The sequence below is a fragment of the Phaethon aethereus genome, assembly GCF_964289735.1.
Source record: "Phaethon aethereus genome assembly, chromosome: 6".
Classification (NCBI taxonomy): domain Eukaryota; kingdom Metazoa; phylum Chordata; class Aves; order Phaethontiformes; family Phaethontidae; genus Phaethon; species Phaethon aethereus.
Window position 1 is genome coordinate 9,032,111 of NC_138580.1, and position 18,936 is coordinate 9,051,046.

An 18,936-nucleotide genomic window follows, 5' to 3' on the forward strand; every position below is an offset into this window, starting at 1 on the left:
GTGCTTTTAAGAATACTCCTTTTATTTCTGTCCATTTTCTTTTTCTGTGTGCCTTACATTTTCTCCTACTTCTTCCTTCTTGCTGCCTTTTGTTCATATTTTTTGCTTATTTAGTTGCTATTCAGTCCCTTTTGTGTGGCATATCTCACTTTCATAATATGCCCAGAAATCAAATTGGTGCAAGTTAAGTAAAGCATCCACTTATATAATGGCATCATGTTTTCTTTCTTGCTCTTTATAAAACTTCTATGACTGCGTTCTTTTTTAAAAATTATTATTAGCAGAGTGTGCAGAAAACTAGCAACACTTGTTGAATAAAATGAGATCTATAGGGATACCCTTAGTGATTCTTTTTATATTTTATTTCCCTGATTGCATGTTGAGTGTCTTAACAATTAAATCTGTATTTATGTCTGTATTGTGTTACTTTATAAATCCTAATTATGTTTACCTATGATTGGAATGCAAATTACCTGTGTTTTTTTAGCTTTTCTGTGCTTATGCCTGAAACAAAGGAAGGATACAATAACACTGTGTTCCTATTTTTGAATGTTGTGTTGGTTTGTTTTTTTCTTTGTGCAGCATATATAAACTGCAGTATTGTTTATGTTCTCTGTTAAAGGTATTGCTATTAAAGAATCAGCAAAAGTGGTCGATCAAGCACAAAGGAGGGTTTTGAAAGGTGTTGATGATTTAGACTTCTTTATCGGGGATGAAGCAATAGAAAAACCAACTTATGCAACCAAGGTATTAAGAGAAATGTTTAAAACAATTTTCCAATACTCTTTAGAAATCATCAGCTATATATACAGTAAACAGCTTATTAAGAATCCTTTTAAACTTTAATCTTATTTTCTTATTAACTCTGTTTTAATGGAAGACAAGGTTTGGTATTAGTTTTGTTGACCTCCAGTAGCCTGTGGGAATTTGCAAAAAAAGTATCTGAATATATATTTCTTCTGAAGTGAAGGGAGGCAGGGAGAGCGTTAGGCAGAAATATCCCATTCTTTTGTGTTCCTTGGCACTTTTTATCAGTAACTACTGGGCTAGGGGAACCTTTGGTTTATCCTAGTTGCCACCATTCTGTTGTGCTGAGAAAAGTACAATGTATTGTCTCTGCTATTCAGGGTTGAAATGGGCATTTCAAATAGGTGTCAGATTTGAGATGGGGAAAAGCTAATGCAGGGTGTCTTGCATAAGTAGACCATATGCTTTTACTGCTGTTGAAAACATTGACTTTTTTTCCTCCTCTTTTTTATTTTGTTTTCAACTATGCTTCAATATTCGTGTGCAACAGTGGCCCATCCGCCATGGTATAGTTGAAGACTGGGACTTGATGGAGAGGTTTATGGAGCAAGTAATCTTTAAGTATCTAAGGGCAGAACCCGAGGATCATTATTTTCTTTTGGTAGGTACAATTATGTCCTACTTTTGAAACTGTTTGACTAGTAAGAATGTATTGATTTATGTAATAATTCTTAAATATGAATAGGTTTATCTTGAAAACTAAAGTAAACCTAAATTACCTAAAAACTTTCCTGACCTGGCTTATCACATCCATGTTCTTTAATCTTCTGAAGGTGTCAGTCTGAACCGCAAACTTTTTTCTTCTCGTTTCCATCCAAATTGCGTCTGCTTCATCCCTTTTTTTTTTTCCTATTACTTATCCACTGAATTCAATAGTCATGATTACATTTGTGAGGCAAGAAAGTACCTATGTGTTTTGACTTGACATAATTGCAGTTATTTTGTTTTTACAATGCTGCCACCTGGATGGTGTGTCTAGACAGTGAATTTTTTGTGAAATCAGAAGTCTTGATTGTCATATTTGGGCAGATAGATCTAAATTAAGGTCAGTGTTATTCTGAAGCATCTGCTATTCCTTAGTATTTTATTTAAGGCCATTGGAATAGGGAGTTCGTTTTAGTGTGACGTTTATAGAGCAAGCTTGGACTGAGGGGTGTTGGCCGTACTTGTTAAAGAACATCTAATGTAACAATCTTCTCAAAGCAGGTCTAATTAGGTTGCTCAAGGCTGTGTCCAACCAATCTTTGAGTATCTCCAAGGATGCTGTAACACTGGGCCCCTCTTCCAATATTTGACGACCGTCACATTACCTTTTTTCCTCCTAATATCTATTTAGGATTTCCCACGTTGCAGTTTGTCTCCATGGCCGTTTGTCCTATCACCTTTGTGAAGAGTCTGTCTCCCTCCTCTCTTTACCCTCTTGTTACAGAACTGATGCAATGGCAGAGTGATTGTTTTTTTTATATATTTTCATTTTATAGCTATCCAAAATGCTCTTTCAGAGGAGACACTTAATATTAAGTGTTTGGTATTTTAATGAAAATTATAGCATACTACTGTAGCGTGTTGTATGTTGCTAGCTTCTCTCAGTTGAGTACATTTCTACAGCTGATCATACCAACTCATATTATAGTGATTGTCTTCTGAAGAAAACCAGCTTTTTTCTTTAATGAATCACTGAGAAATTTTAAGAATAATTGTCATTCTTTAAGTGTGCTAAACTGCATCCTTTGACATTTTTAGGCTGATAGTCCTTGATTCTTTCGGTGAAATCAGAAGTTGTAATGAGCTAACCAACACATAAAGGCGGCCATCAATGTAAATTCTTAAGCAGTAATTACTATAACATTTTTACTGCACTTCTGTTTTTCTGTTTTCACTCAAATTGTCATGTTTTTGCAATGCAGTTGGCATAAATTCTGTTATTGTCAGAGGAGTTTCTAGATCTTCTGAATTGCACCATTTGCCTTTAAAAGCGCCCTTTTCACATTACTATTTTTACATGCTATTGTTGAATGATTCATCTTTCAAAATGTAGGATTTGGTGATTTAAAAAAAAAAAAAATTAAGTCAAGTGTTTGATTTGAATGTAAGTAAAACTTTTTTTTCCCCTCACAGACTGAGCCTCCATTAAATACTCCAGAAAATAGAGAATATACTGCTGAAATCATGTTTGAGTCTTTCAATGTTCCAGGGCTATATATTGCTGTTCAGGTAAGGGCAGGGCTGTTGAAAGTTAGACCTACAGTATTTCTCCTTGAGCTAAAACTAATTTCACTATGAAAACTGTATGAGTGGTGTTTGAAATACTTTTATGTACTTTTAGTTAGCGGTTTCACCACTAGATGTTTGATATGCATTGGTTCTGTGGTCTGTTAGCTAGGTACTGTTCCTCTGTTACCTGTATTGAAGAAGGCCTCTAAGCAGTAGACTATAGTATCTGTTGCATCATAAATAAAAAATCAACACACCACATCACGATAATGGTATTAGGCCAAGAATTGAATCCCTCTCAATATGAAGTAGCAAAGAAGATGTTTGTTTGAACATGGCTAAAAAAGCATTAGGAGTTAAAAACTACACTTATGGAGTCTTTTTTGTAAGCTGTTGTGTGCAGATATATAATATTACTGAATCAGTTTCCATGCGGTAAATTACCATGAGGGTGTCAGTCTGGGTATTGTTGGGGGGGTAGTGCAGGGTGGAATCTGCAATGCAGTGCTTCTATTAAGATTTGGGTTTTTGTGTGTTCTTTTACAAGGCTGTCCTTGCCTTAGCTGCATCTTGGACGTCAAGACAAGTAGGAGAACGAACACTGACTGGCACAGTTATAGACAGTGGTGATGGTGTCACTCATGTTATTCCTGTGGTAAGTATACATCAAAACAATAGAAACTGGAGAACGGTTTGTCCTGTGACTTGTCTGGAGTTTACACCTACACGAACTGAAGTATAGCTAGGTATCTTCAAAAATGTCAGATAATTTCCAGGGATCTGATGTAGGTTATTGTTTATTTTGTAGTGCAGAAACTCTCAAAGAACTTCTTTGCACCTGAATTTATCAGGGCGTATTGTCTTTCAGTGACTTATCTTAAAAGGTGATTTGCCAAGGCCATGCTAAGTGATCAATGAAATTGTATTGCTTTATCGTATTTCCAGTTTGTTTGCTGGTGAGGGTGAATATGCACTTTCACAATAGCCAGTCCAAAAAGTTGGGAAACTTTTTTGTTTAATCCAGTCAATCATATAAAAAATAGAAATAACATAAAAGATTTGAGGGCAGATGTAGTGTAGTTTCAATTTTTCTTCATCTGTTGACCAGTGTTTAGTAGTATGTTATCATGCATCAGTGATACAAACAAAAAGAAAAAAGTTCCCACCTGGCTGAAAAAAAGTCCAAACCCTGAGGTTAATTAATGTAAAATATCTGTTCTAATATATCAAGTTGCTAAAAGCAAAAAACAGTATGATCATATGATGGTTTAGTAAATAATTAACACTTACAGCTGCAGTTTCTTAACTGTCAAATTACTGTTTTTGCTATATATATGTATTTCCTTTTACAAAGCTACATATTTGGAATTTTATAATTGGAGTATTTAATGGTGTTCAAGTGGCTGGTAATACGTGTCTCTGCCAGTCTTTTCTTGGGAAGTTAAATGCATGTCTATGCACCAGTCACATTTATCTTTTCAAAATGAAGTTCCATTGCAATTTTTAAGATTAAAATCTATACAAAGCTTTATTGTGTGACAGTAACCTCAATTTTAAAAATTTATTTATTATACCAAATAGTAGCATTGGTGGTGATCAAACATGCTATGATTTAGCAATTTCTTATTAATATTGGTAGAATATAGTGGCTAAATCTTTTGTTCAGACTGTTCATCCAAGATGGCATGTCAATTGTTTTCTATGTCTTATTGAAGATATTTCAAACCTTCTATGGGTAAGCTTTTTTTAATTGTACCTAATAGTTCAAATTGCTGTTTAAACAGTTGAACTCTTCCTGATTTGTGGGTTTGTTGGGTTTTTTTTTTTAAATTTAAATAAGACTAGGTATTTTATATCAGTTGAAGCACTGAGCTCCTTTGTAGAGTGACATTTGCTTGATTTCTGGAATTTTTAAACACGTTGAACAAATTGGCAGCAATAGTATACCACTTGTTACTTCCTCTATCTATTTTATTAAACACTTATCTCTGTAATGAAGCTAACAATAGTGGTACCTTTTTTATGACTTTATTTTCTGTTAGAAAGAACTTTTTATATGAATGTAAGGTGTATATAGGAAACTTCAAGCATTTAATATTAGTGATATCTGGATTTATCTGTTTGGATGTAGCAGGTCTGGTGAGGTTGAAGGCCAGTCCTGAACACTGCTGTGTTCAAGATTTTTTTTAATGCCCTGATAAGGGCCCGCAGGACGAGTGTGACTTAGAAGAGTAGACTGATGAATGAGTGTGGACCAGTCTGATGTTCTAAGCAGTCTCAATTAATGTGCTGAAATGATGCATTTTCTCCCTGCTTTCAGAAAATTAATTTTGGTTCATGTGGATTGTAACGTCTTACATCAGTGGCTGCGACTGCAGAGCCACGTCATTTATTCTAAAATGATATTTCATGATAACAAGGTTCCTTGACCTTTTTGGTAAGAGTAACCTCATTTTGAAGAGAAAATAAAGGCCAAGGAATAGTGAGTATAGCTATTTGTCTGCCTTACGTACTAGTGACCTTTCTGTCCCTCCTAACCTTGTAAGAATTATGAACCAATGCAAAAGGAAACACTTTAACAAGTAAAATAAGGCTACTGAAGAATTGGATTTCTGGTAATTAAATGAGCCGGTCTTAGAGGGCTTCAATCACACAATCACAGGTAGTGAATAGGATTTTAGACTCCATGTCTTTCTCTCTCCCTCCTAAGCTTTGTTGAAAGGAGGTCTTGTCAGTATTTTTCTCCCAATTAATTTTATTTACAGGCTGAAGGATATGTGATTGGCAGCTGTATCAAACACATTCCAATTGCCGGGAGAGATATAACATACTTCATTCAGCAGTTGCTGAGGGAGCGAGAAGTAGGAATTCCTCCTGAACAATCCTTGGAAACGGCTAAAGCAGTGAAGGTAACGTGAACATTGCAGATGTTAAGATCAGAGCTTGAAATCTATTTTTAAAATATAATAAACTCTTAAAAGCATTGTCCTACCAAGTAATGGTGTTCTGTTTCTAAATAATATAAAAATATCTAAATTATATAATAACATGAAATACCTTAAACTTAAGGTATACAGTTGGGTTGTACTCAGTTTGGCTTAGAATTTCGCTCATCACTTGTGGACTCCCCTTTCTCCTCCCCTCCCTTATTATTATTATTGTAATATTCAGTAGGAAATGTTCTTGGTGGGATGCATAATGTAAAAAGCTGTAATTACTCTTCTTTCTGAATCTTGTGATGTTCTTTTTTGTAGTACAAAGCTATTCCGAAAGACATTTAGCTTAAAGTACACGTAAACCTTGTTTCTATAGTAATTCTTCAATAGACTTTAGAACTCATTTCTCACCATCATAGAAGTTTAGAGGAAGAATAGAAGAAAAGTAATTTAGCTCAGCAAGGTGTACTGCTTTCAGTGCAGCACAGACATGATTTATAGTAGCAGAGCCATTATCTAACTGTATATAGTAAATGTCAGTTCGGCCATTTTTGAGGCTTATTCTGTATCTGCCAATTTAAAACTCGTTATTCTTAAACCTTTAAATTACTACAGTTTTTTAAAGTTCATACCATCTTCTCTGCTGTACTTAAGAAGATTTTTAAAACTATATGTATTCAATTTTCAGGAACGCTTTAGTTACGTTTGCCCTGACTTAGTAAAAGAATTTAACAAGTATGACACAGATGGTACGAAGTGGATTAAGCAGTATACTGGAATTAATGCCATCTCAAAGAAAGAATTTACCATTGATGTCGGCTATGAGAGATTCCTGGGGCCAGAGATTTTCTTCCATCCTGAGGTAAGTTGATTTGAATTGCCTACACTTTTTGTTTTACGTGCATTTTAGATGTTAGCATATAAATAGTATTTACAAACTTTAAAGAAGTGGTTATCTCGATTTATATGTCTCCTTATTTGTAAAAAGGTAACAGCTATTGTTGTAAGTCAATGTGGTTTTGATTCTTGATTGCTAATAATCTTTATACAAATTCAGGCTGATAATCTAAACAAAGCACTATATGTGAAATTTTTTCAAGTAAATGTATTACTAAACCCATATTTTCTTCTTGAAATTTTTAATAGAATTTCCAGGTCTTGCCACACTGTAACCTGTTTTCTTACCTGTCTGTCAAAAAGTCAAGTTTCTAAATGTTCTGTCTTCTTGCCTTTATACCCTCAGTCTCTCTTCCAGTGTTGGGGAAAAATTAAATGGGAGAAAAGCCTTTTTTTTTTTTTTTTCCCCCTCCCTCTTATTTTTCTTTTCTTCCCCCCCTTCTTTTTTTCTTTTCCCCTGAATCCCTCTCTACATTCTGCTGTTGCAGCTTTTTTCATGTTACGTTGTTTTTCTCTGGTGCTTGGCATCTGAGAAGGGCATCTATTCTTTGACATGTTATGATTAACAAAAACTAACTAAGAGAAGAGCTGGCAAAATAGATACTTTAGGTTTATTATTCTTTCAGACCTCTTATAAATGGCAGCAAAAATAGCTAATGTAACATAACTATTTCCATTATTAGTTTTTATGACATCTCTAGTATAATAGGATGGTTCTTTCTCTTCCCTTTTTCTCTTTACCCCCTTTCCTTTGCCATATGGGGTCCTACATGTTGACACATCTGTTTTTATTCTTGATTGTAGTTTGCTAATCCTGACTTTACGCAACCAATCTCAGAAGTAGTAGATGAAGTTATTCAGAATTGTCCCATTGATGTTAGACGTCCTCTCTATAAGGTCAGTAGCTGTAGTGAATTTTTTTTTTAATACTTATTGTTAGAAATATTGTGCTTTATATTGAAATATGTATTTGAAAGTCTCAAAAAACAAAACAAAACAAAAAACCCACAAAAAAACCCCAACAGACAACAAAGCTGCAAATTAACCATTTTTCTGAAAAAGAGTCCAATATGCAGAGGGCTTAGTAGTTCACTCACACTTTTTTAGAACGCGATGTTTAAAAGAAAGCAATCAGGGAAACACGAACTTGAGTGAAAGAAGTGTTAGTAAGATATAAATGGATTTTAAAGCACAGCCAATTTTAATGTGACAACCTCTTTCTGAATTCATATTGTCATGTTTAAGTGTTAGGTAATCTACAACTTAGAATTAACACGTATGCTTTTACTTTAAGTTTAAAAACTATATTTAGAATTTAAGAACTGGGTAAAGTTGGAGACTTATATTTTCAGAAGCAGTTAATAATTTTTGTTACTTAAAACAGAATATTGTCCTCTCTGGAGGCTCAACCATGTTCAGGGACTTTGGTCGCCGTTTACAGCGAGACTTGAAAAGGACTGTTGATGCCAGACTGAAACTTAGCGAAGAACTTAGTGGTGGCAGACTGAAGGTTAGTTCTTGCGGCTATTGCGTTTAACAAGCATCTTTCTCTCCCTTGTTACGTGGAAAATAACAAAAAAACATATTGCGATGATGTTCTTGTTTGTTGAGATGTCTTCAGTTTCACTTTAAAGTTCTTACACGAATCTCTGAAAAGTTTCTATATTGTAGAGAATTGTAGACTGGTATTGGAAAATATTCATATGATCCTTTCACTGTAGGAAGATACAGTACTATTTCCCCAGATATGCACTTGTGCTGCCCGTCCACTGTTACGGAACTGAATCAGACTCGCCTAATGAAAGGGTGGGATTTATGCCCATTACGTAAAAGCAGTTGGTCACTCCCTATCTGCTTTGTTGCTTAGTGCTTGTTGATTAGTTGCAAATCATTGTCCTCAGTCCTTTGAACTTAGAAAAGATATCAAGAGAGATGGAGCAAACTCAGTGTTGAGCTGCCACCAGGGCAGTCAGAGGACTGGAGCACTTGTACTCAAGAAAGGCTGAGGGAACTGGCTTGTTTGGAGGAGAGGTGGCTTCGGGGGTCCTAATAGCAGCCCCTCGGTATATGTGGAAAGATTATCAAGAAAATGGGACCAGGCCCTTGACAGTGCTGAGTGGTGGGTGCATGACAGACAACAGATATAAATTGAAACAGAAGAGGTTCAGCTTGGATAAAAGGAAAAACTTCTTCACCGTGGGGTAATCAGGCATTGGAACAGGCTGCCCAGAGAGGTTGTGCAACCTCTATCCTTGGAGGTTTTTGAGAGTCAGCTGGATAAACTCTGAGTTAACTTCCTCTGACCTCGTAACTGACTCTGCTTTGAGCAGGAGGCTGAACTAGAGACATTCTGAGGTCCTTTCCCACCTAAATTATCCTATCAGCCTATGAAATGACTTCATGTTTTCAATAAACTGCATCATCCTTAATTTATGTTCTTTCTACTTTTGAACTCTGATCAAACTTTTGCATTTTTTCTGTTAACTCTGTATACATAAGAGGTATCAGCAGAGATGATTATTTTGTGTTTTTTTCCTTTTAAGGCAAGATTAAAGTGATTTTCCTCATTTATTTTTCAGTAGTAATCTAGCTAGATGAGCTCAAACAATCCTGAAAACCCCAGTATAGCTTCATGATATGCCTTGTAGACACGTCTGAAATTTCAGTTAGATACAGTTCTCTAGTTCAAGTAACCTAGTTTATTCTCAGGTCTCCTTACTACACTTTTACCACTCAGTAAAGGAGCAGGATGCGAGTAAGGAAATCTGATGCAGTTCTTCCTTATTCAGAGTACTAGGCACTGCAGGTAGTCACTGGCTTGAATTTTGCTAACCTATTACAAAAGATTTTTAGATACTGTTTCAAATTGTTCTGATTTCACCAGGTTGTACTGGAACAAATAAATTACTTATTTCTGGGACTGTTATGTACGCTGCCATTTTTGATAAGGACAAGTAAGGAATGAAGGTTTATGTGGATATGGAGGGAAAGGGGATAACTGGGATGAGTGTTATAGTTTCAAAATGCATGACTGTGACTGTATTGGTCCTAGGTAAACTTTCAATCAATCTGCAACATGATGCTTTGTTAAAATAATGACATGAAGCTTAAAAATTAGCTTTCTGAAGTGCTTTTTTTTTTTAAAGGGGTAAGTAGTATGGATCTGTTCTTATAACTGCATAAGTAAACAGTCCCTCAAGAAATGAAGCAGAAAATAGAATGTGGATAATTGGAGAGGAACACTGTATTGGAGCTCTTGGGAGAAAACTGGGGTGAATGCATTTAAGAAAATACTAATTTGTGAAGAGTAAGCTTGGAATATACACTCCTTTTAAAAAAGATCTAATTTTTACTAGGAAAAATTACTTTTTAATGTATTCCTTTTTTTCCTCCCCCCCTTCCCCCTTTTTATAGCCTAAGCCCATTGATGTACAAGTCATTACACACCATATGCAAAGATATGCTGTTTGGTTTGGAGGATCAATGCTGGCTTCCACAGTAAGTTAGTTATAAAACTGAGCATGTTTTAGTCATTCTGGCTATGCTTTTGGAGTTTTTATATCTCCTTCACTTTATATTAAATGCAGTCGGGGGATTTCCGATAGGCCTCAGGTAGCAAACACATGCTCCCTGCCCCCTTTGAAGTTTTTGCATTAGACTTTAAAGGTTTGAAAGAGCAAATGGAAGCTGAATTACAGCTTTGTGTGAGTTTTCAAATAGTGCATTTTATTTTTGTGGCAAAATACATTGTTTGCGTTGGTGTTTAGCCATGCATGATGTAATACTAATTTCAGGACTTCCAAGTTACCTGTATTTGCATTTTTCCATTTGCTACATAAATGTTAATATTGTTAAAATAAGGTGTATATACCATTGACTAATTTTTATTGTCCTTCCCTTTACAGCCTGAGTTCTACCAAGTATGCCATACCAAAAAAGATTATGAAGAGATTGGTCCTAGCATCTGTCGTCACAACCCTGTGTTTGGAGTCATGTCTTAAAGCTGACCTCGGAGGGGTCAGGAATAGGGAGGTGGGGAGGAGGAAGAGGAGGAGTCTCATTACTTGTTTGTCTGATGGCTGGTATTAAGATAACAAACATGACTTGACAATAAGAAAAAGACCAAACACAATTAAGCAGGATTATTTTAATAAGTGTCTCAACATGCGGATGTAGTGGAAAGCAAAAATGATCACGTTTTTTCTTTAGATTGATTATTTGAACCTGTGCGTAACAAAACAAAAAAGTGGATTTTAGTTCTTTCTGTGCCCTGATATTTTGTATATTAATTATCCAAGATTTGATGGGATTTGACGGTGTGTAGATAGTCAGCTCTCTAATGCTTCCGTTGTACCCTTTCATGGGTGCAATGCAGGAGCTTGTTTATATTTCATACTTTTTTATACTTTGAGGAAAAATATGAGTTAAACTGTAATATTTGAAGAAAAAAATTTACCAGTGACCAACTTGAAAGTAAATTAAAAAAAAAAGTCATGACTCATGCAACTAGCTCTTGCAAATCATGACCAGTCTAAATCCTGGGTTCCATACAATGCGAGTGCTTTTGGAACTAAGAAGCTAATATCTTGGATTAACCGATGCCTGCTAGTGCTTTCTGATTACTTGGTGCATTTTCATACTATCTCTTGCTTTAAAAAAAAAAAAAGTAAAGACAAGACTGTTGGACCAGTATTGCAGTTCTGTAGTGTCATTTCTAATTAAAACCAAATAATCAGGTTATCAAAATTGGTGTATTTAAAGCCTAACACCATTCCAATAAAGGCACAAAATTTCTTTTTATGTTTGTGTCAGACTTGTTAATCTCATTACATGGGAAGTTGTGAGCATGGGCTCCTACATATCCGCTGTGGTTTTTGAAGAGTAAGATTAGTCTGAGAGGTAGAGATCATTATGTGCGTTGTGTAAACTGAAGTGTGAGCGTTTTAGAACTGCAGTTTATATGTTCGTCTAGGTAGCACTTACCTATATACACCTAACATCTCCTCCATTGTTAGGTTTGTTCATCTACTTTGTTCTGTAACTTCTGCCCCCGCCATACTTTCAAGTGGTGGTATACAGGAGACAGCACTGCATTTTAAATCTCTGTGGTTTTTCTGCAAGAAAATACCATGTAGATAAAAAATAAAGTGAAAACAATCTCTTTCTCATTCTTTCTGGGAAGAATGCTTCATATATTAAATGGAATTACTTACACTTTCTGTTAATATTTGATGAAGGAAAACTGTTCTTTAGACACTTCTGAACTCAGAAATGTAGTTAAGGTTGTTTACATAGAAGACCACAAGAGGGAGAACTCCTGGTTTCTTCTGAATTGTAAAAATTACTCAGATATTTTTGAGAGAAGCTTATCAATTTCCAGAGCTTCCAGTTCTTCAAAGCATGATAAATAAGACTGCAAAATGAGGATAAATATGGGAAAGTATTTTTACAGCAGGCATTATAAAACTTTATATGCTGGAATCTAATAGAACATTGGTGCAAACAAGAAAATCTTAAATAAGGTATTACAAAACTGTGTCACTAACAACTCCCTATCAATGATGCAATTTTTAAGAATTTTTCAAATAGTGACTTCTCGAGTCATAGCTGCTGACTGATTCATGTGATAAGACCGACCAATAGGCAAATATGTGTAAAATAAAGGCATTAATTTAAGCTGTGCTTTTCCAACAGTCCTCTGGTTTTGCCACTGTATCATGCTCTAGTGCCTGGATTTCCTCATATACTGCAATGGCCTGAAGATGAGGCAAGGTTGTGGTTCTGCCCCCTCCCCCCCCACCCCCGAAAGTAGAGTCTTAAAAATTTACTTCAAAACCTCAAACATTCCTGATACGCAGATACATAGTGGAGTGAGGAACTGTAAAGAAAAGGAGTGAGCGCTAGTTCCTGCCACACACAGCTATACCTTTATGTCTGGGATTATGTGCAAAGATGCACAGAACGTAGAGGTATGGGGACAGGCCTGGTCTGTACTAGCTGAAGGTTGTACTGCAGCTAGTTCTGGAGGTCATTACAGCTCTGGTTTATGGATCTCTTGGAACCTGGCTCAGATGTGTTTTCTCCCATTTCCTTTCACTGTCATGTTCAAGTCTCCACTGCTGCATCTCGGAGGAGCTGAGGCAGTCAGTGAAAAGGCACAAAAAGGCACCTGCAGAATTGAGTTGATGTGGAAGGAGCGCGAGGGACGGGAGCTGGGGTGCAGGAGCCGTGTGAGCAATCACAGACGATTGGGGGAGGCTCTTAAGGAAATCTGGTTTTCTACAGATCCTTTACAAGCTGTAAGTTGTTGAGATGCCCTGGGCTTGGGTGCTGAGTGGATCTGTTCTGCAAACAGCTGTCTGGCTTAGAGACCAGAGGCATCCAAATGTTCAGAATTCGGGTGTTCTTGGGTATGGTGGGTAACAAAGAGACAGGCTGGTGTGGTTTAGCCCCAGCTGGCAACTAAGCACCATGTTGCTGCTCGCTCACCTTCCTTCTGCTCCCTACAGCAGGATCGGGGAGAGAATTGGAAAGAACACTTGTGGGTTGGGATAAAAACAGTTTAATAGGACAACAAAGAGTAAATAATAATAAAACTGATCAACCAAGAACCAAGTGATGCACAATGCAACAGTTGCTCAGTACCCTGTGATTGATAGCGCAGCCCTGAGCAGTGATTCCCACTCCCTGGCCAACTCCAGTTCTACATACTGAGCATGACGTTGTATGGTATGGAATAGCCCTATGGCCAGCCTGGGTCAGCTGTCCTGGCTGTGCCCCCTCCCAGCTCCCTGTGCACCCTCCTGCTGGCAGAGCACAGGGAGCTGGGAAGTCCTTGACCGAGTACAAGCACTGCTCAGCAACATCAGTGCGTTACCCACGTTGTTCTCATCCTGAATCCAAAACACAGCACTATACCAGCTACTAGGAAGAAAATTAACTCTTGATCCTGTGTACAGAACTAGAACTCTCATGCTCCAAAGAGAATCATGGAATAGTTTGGGTTGGAAGGGACCTTTAAAGGCCATCTAGTCCAACCCCCTGCAATGAGCAGGGACATCTTCAACTAGAGCAGGTTGCTCAGAGCCCTGTGCAGCCTGACCTGGGATGTTTCCAGGGATGGGGCATCTACCACCTCTCTGGGCAACCTGTGCCAGTGGTTCAACTCCCTTGTGAAAAATGTCTTCCTTCTATCTAGTCTAAATCTGCCCTCTTTTAGTTTCAAACCATTGCCCCTTGTCCTATTGCAACAGGCCCTGCTAAAAAGTTTTCCTTGCTAAAGAAGCTGTGTTGTCCCAAAGTCTCACTGTCACTGGTGGGCCTCAGCTCTCAGAAGAGGAGGTAGCATGTGTGCCCTAAGTGCTGCTGAGCAGCCCATATGTCTCTGACTTGCCCAGGTGAGTTGTGTACAAGTCTCTCTGGCTACCTGCACGTTAATTACAAAATCGGGGATGTAGGAGCGAAGTCTTTCATTATACTTGTTTGTTCATGGCCCTATGAAAATTGCGTTAAACTTCTGTTAGACAGTTGTGTGGAAGTTAAAGGGGGGGGAAAGTACCCGTAGCCTTACACAACACTCACTTTCTTGTAGCTGTGATTTAAAATGATGTTAGGCTTCTCATAGAAGGAAAGAAGTGGGAGGTTTATTGCAATGTGTTTTCTGGTTTTTTTATACTGTGGAGATCATTTTGGAGAAGGTATACAGCCATGGCTGATTTCTGGTGCACTGGGGAAATAAAAATCTATGAGCAGCTCCCATTAATGACTTGGACTGAACAGAGTCATCGATACTTAAACATACCAGATACCATACTCAATTACAGTCTTGTACGCTGGGAGTAACACTCTGGGAATGGTTCACGCTGGTGTTCTGCACCCGTAACGCCGGATTTGAAGATCGGCTGCGGTTGCTGGTGAGGCGGTGGAGGGGTTGACCAGCCTGGGGTAAGTCATCTCAGGCATCGTGTAAAATGGGCACAGACCAACGTGAATAAAAAGCAATTTCAGAAAACCCTTTGCTCTCCTTAAACTTGTACCTGCCATTGTTGTTCTGTGCTGGGTTGGGCTTAAAGCTGCCAAAAGTTTAATTGCAAAGGCAAATGTTTAAAAAAGAAGTAGTTAGAATTAAATGATATTTTTCTTCTAAGACTTGTCGTCAGAGGAGATCACCTAAAGAAAGCAACTACAGTTTACACGCCTGTATGAATTTAGCTTTTTTCCTCTCTTGATTTCAAAATCCTGTTGTCTTGTTGATTAACATCCCAAGAACACACAAATCCTTTCCCGAACCTCTCCGTGTTTCTTCGATAAAGTGTGCAGTGCTGACCCGGCCAGGGATGGATGCAGCTCGCGGCACAGAGGGGGCTGCAGCCGGGGCAGAGCTGTGGCCGTGGGACGCGGTGGGCGACTGGGCTGTCTCTGCAGGAAGCGTCCAAAACGCACGTGTACAAAGGTTAAGTGGCAAAAAACTCAATGTTGGTGCTTCAGAGGTACAGCGAAGATGCCGTGCTGGTTGCGTAACGGAGGATTTAATGGGACGGGTGTTACGGAGCAGCATAAAGGAGACTCGCGCTTCTGTTGCTCTGGCCGCTGCCGGGTGAGGCGGAGCAGCGCTGCTGCTGCACAGGAGATGGCAAGGAGCACCGAAGACTTGCAGGCTGGCCCGCCCGAACGCGGCTCGCTTTTCTATCTCCAGGAGTTTGATTTATTCCGCTAGCCAAAGCGGGACTCCAGGTTTAATTGGCCCCGTGTGGTTAAAAGCTTGTGTTTTCAGGCAGCCGAGCTTAGAATAAATCAAAGGTCACCACCAAGTCAGTTTAGGTTCATCTCTTCATTTTGTGAAAGCACTTGTGGCCAAACATGAAGGTTGTGTTGGGATGAGGAGTTATTACTTGAAAAGCTGACCGGAGGCAACTGCGGGCGCGCTGAGCCGAGCGCGCTGCCGCTGCCGGCGGGAGGGATAGAACTGTCTGGGCTTACGGCCCCATAGCCCCCTCCTTAGCTGGGCAGGATGAACCTTTTTTTGCAAACTTTTTGTGGCAGTAAAACGAAGGGCAGTATGTTAGTTGTTATCAGTTGTTTAGATTTTTTTGGTTGTTTCCCCCCCACACTTTTCTTTCCCTGAAGCAGCAAATGATGTAGGGTAGCAATTCGGTGGTCCAGATTTCATTTCTGATTTAACTATTGAACAAAGCTCAAATGATCAGCTCCGAGGGCCAGGCACCCTCCTTGTTTTAGTACAAGCCTTCATGTTTTAAAACAGGAGCTCTGTGCTACGTGGATATTGCACGTTCATCTAAGAGTTTTGTCAAAAACTGGGTGACGAAAGGGAAGACGGGGCCTGCCCGGTGCTAGCGGCAGGCGTGCCTCACTCGCACAAGAAGCGATGCCCCGTGTGTCTGGGCGTACGGCTCAGTTATGAACCCCCGAACCAGCAGATAGACAGCAATTTCTGGAATTTTGCTTTGGCTGCCTCCCAGCTGCTTTTTCCAGCATTATATGGATTGTATAAATTTTCTGGCAGTTGTAGTGCACATTACTCATGGATTTCTTTTGTAAGTGGTGTTACACCAGCTGGCAAGCACCTTTCTGCTGCTTTCTGGACAAGAGGGAGACCTGTGAATAATGTTTTGGGTAAAGGTTCAAGATGTTTCCCGGGTTTCCTGCTTTACCACAGTGCTTTGGCAAGCCACCTCATCTGCTCTGATTCGCAGTCGCGTGCAGAGTGGCTGCAGTTTTTTCCCAAACTTGCAAGGTGTTTAGTGTAAATGCATTTAATGCTGGGGAGCTACCCAGAGAATACAACAGCACTGAGTTTATAGGAACCGAAGGTGTAATGCTTGACATAGAACATGTAACACCAAGATGGCTGAGAAAATTAAAATCAAGCTTTTTTTTTTTTTTTTGTTCTTTTCATGAATTAAAGGAAAGCTCAGGAAAGGCGTATCATTTGAAAGACAGACCAGCACAGAAGAAGCCATTCTCACTTCTCCAAAGCCCAGAAGATGCCCTGCTTTGCAGACATCCAAGACAAATATTTTTTACATCTTGTTGAAGTTGTTCCAATTTTTATAAATGAACGTTAACTGGAGCAGGGGCTTAAATACATCTCTTCTTCCCAGCTAAATGCCCTGGGTACTAAGCTATATGATAAGTTTTCTCCCTGGTCCTTTTGTTTGGCACAGTCTCCTCGGATGGAGACTGTGCCAAACCCTCGGCGTCTCTGCGCTCCTCGTTGGGACGGTTTGGTGCCTTTTACTTGTTGAAACGTTCCAAGCATAGTTAGGTCCAAGGGTTAAATAAACATGGAGGCCAGATTAAAAGAAGACATCCTTCTGCTCTCCTTTCAGATGGAAATCCCACAGACGCAGGCTCAATACTCTGTGGCAGCGTAGAGATGTCGTGTCTTATGAGAGGCATTTTAGATATACAGATGTCTAAAATTAAGTGGTCCAAGGTGACGACAGCCTGGCTCTTCTGAAGACGATGTCTTCTGTGATTCTGCGACGTATTTCCTGAGCAGTGCCCAGCGGAGGAGGAGGAGGAGTTTCTGCACTGACTTGAGCTGGGAAGGCAAAGCTGTGTCCAGGCGCCCAGCTTCGCCCGGCGGGCAGGCGTCCTCCCCACCCCTCCGGTGTGGCAGAGCCCCCAGGCCAGGCAAGGGGCCTGTTGGCAGCAGCTCTGGTCTGAGATGAAAACCCCTGAAACCCTCTATCCGGTGAGGTGGTGGTTAGTTTTGGGTTGTTTTTGTTGTTTTCATCATTTTCTCCAGCTTCCAAAGTCTGGGATTTAGCCAGACCTTGTTAATGGTGAAAAATAACAGTAGCTGGTCCCACAGAGAAGAACAACTAACAGGTAACAAATACGAAGCGTCTGGTAAAACTACAAGGAAGCTGGAAAATAAGGAAGACGCAAGAGGCTGTCATAATGCTGGTTTGCTGCTGAAACACCGTGGCGATGGGAGGTGGGCGACTGGCCTTTCTGCAGCGTGGCTGCGCTTATATACGTATTTACTGACTATATTACAGCTGTCTGAGAAGGCTTTGCCTGGTGCGAGTTTGCCAGCGCGAGGCAGTCAGGATTTCACTCTTTGCCACGGGATGGCACTTTCCCACAAGAAATCTGCCGTCACCACAGCCTGGAAAACCCTTTGGCACAACCCACCCGAAAAAAGCATCTCGCAGAGGGAGCCCGGTGGCAAACCTTCACAGAAAGGCTGATGGTGAGGAGGAGTCGAGCATTATCTTCCTGTTGGAGCCAATGGATCAGCATCTTCCTACAGGTGTGGGTGCTCAGATGCCTGCAAGATGCTCCAGCCAACAGAAACGGTGTGAAGTTACCTACGGGCGCTGAGCTGGACCGAGTCCCTCAGCGCAGGGAGTGTCAGAGGTGCATTGGAGGGGGATCAACGTATGGGGAGAAGTCACACACAGTACGTGAAGCCACTTCGGTAGACCACTATGAGGAGTTGTTTGTGCTCTCATTGCAATTCACTTCCAAATTAATTCAACCTTTTCCTGCACCTGGTCATAGGGAGTGCACAGGAGACAACCTGGGGCTGCTGTGGGCAATGCTGATGTCTTGTGAGACACGATGTACCCACAAGCAGAGATAAAGCCAGGCAGAACTCTGCTCTCTCAGAGTCTTGATAGAGTTTTGTTGTAACGAGGTGCCATTAGTGTGTTGTACTTGTCATCCACAAAGTGTAGATAATAACAATATTACCCTAATGTGATGATACTTACCGCACAGATGTCACAGCGTTGGTGTCAGAATAGCTCATCAGGCATTTCTGAGCAAAATGTGCTTTTACCTGAGAGCTGGTTTGTAACGGAGGAATGTTTCTGCAGAAGTTTACCATCAGCATGACGTTTGTCTGGTGCTCGATCAAATTTCCTGCCAGCACCCGCTGGGGGTCGGGGCACTCCCCGGCCCACACCCTGACCCCACGCTCCCTAACTCGGGCTGCTGAGCAGCAGTGGGAGTCCTGTCATTTCTACTGCTGTTCTGTTTCTGTCTAAGTATCTTCTCTGAATGCCTGAGAAGTTTTGTGGGGCTGCTGTGAGGCTTCCCAGGCTTGCGT

The 18,936-nt window shown here is 39.7% G+C and overlaps 1 protein-coding gene across 3 annotated transcripts in view; it reads left to right on the forward strand.

Annotated features, from left to right (window-relative positions):
- The window catches only part of ACTR3 (actin related protein 3), a gene marked incomplete at both ends in the record, with an annotated part of 30,894 nt that extends 20,039 nt beyond the window's left edge, over window positions 1-10,855 (forward strand). The window contains 10 exons of one of the 3 annotated variants that reach the window (XM_082001309.1): window positions 623-747; window positions 1,298-1,408; window positions 2,926-3,021; window positions 3,569-3,676; window positions 5,787-5,930; window positions 6,646-6,819; window positions 7,659-7,751; window positions 8,239-8,364; window positions 10,269-10,352; window positions 10,760-10,855. In XM_082001309.1, the coding sequence (XP_081857435.1) occupies window positions 623-747; window positions 1,298-1,408; window positions 2,926-3,021; window positions 3,569-3,676; window positions 5,787-5,930; window positions 6,646-6,819; window positions 7,659-7,751; window positions 8,239-8,364; window positions 10,269-10,352; window positions 10,760-10,855 (1,157 nt within the window). The remainder of the gene's footprint in view (window positions 1-622; window positions 748-1,297; window positions 1,409-2,925; window positions 3,022-3,568; window positions 3,677-5,786; window positions 5,931-6,645; window positions 6,820-7,658; window positions 7,752-8,238; window positions 8,365-10,268; window positions 10,353-10,759) is intronic. The other 2 variants (XM_082001310.1, XM_082001311.1) reach the window with 2 other exon arrangements.
- Window positions 10,856-18,936: the final 8,081 nt, after the last annotated feature.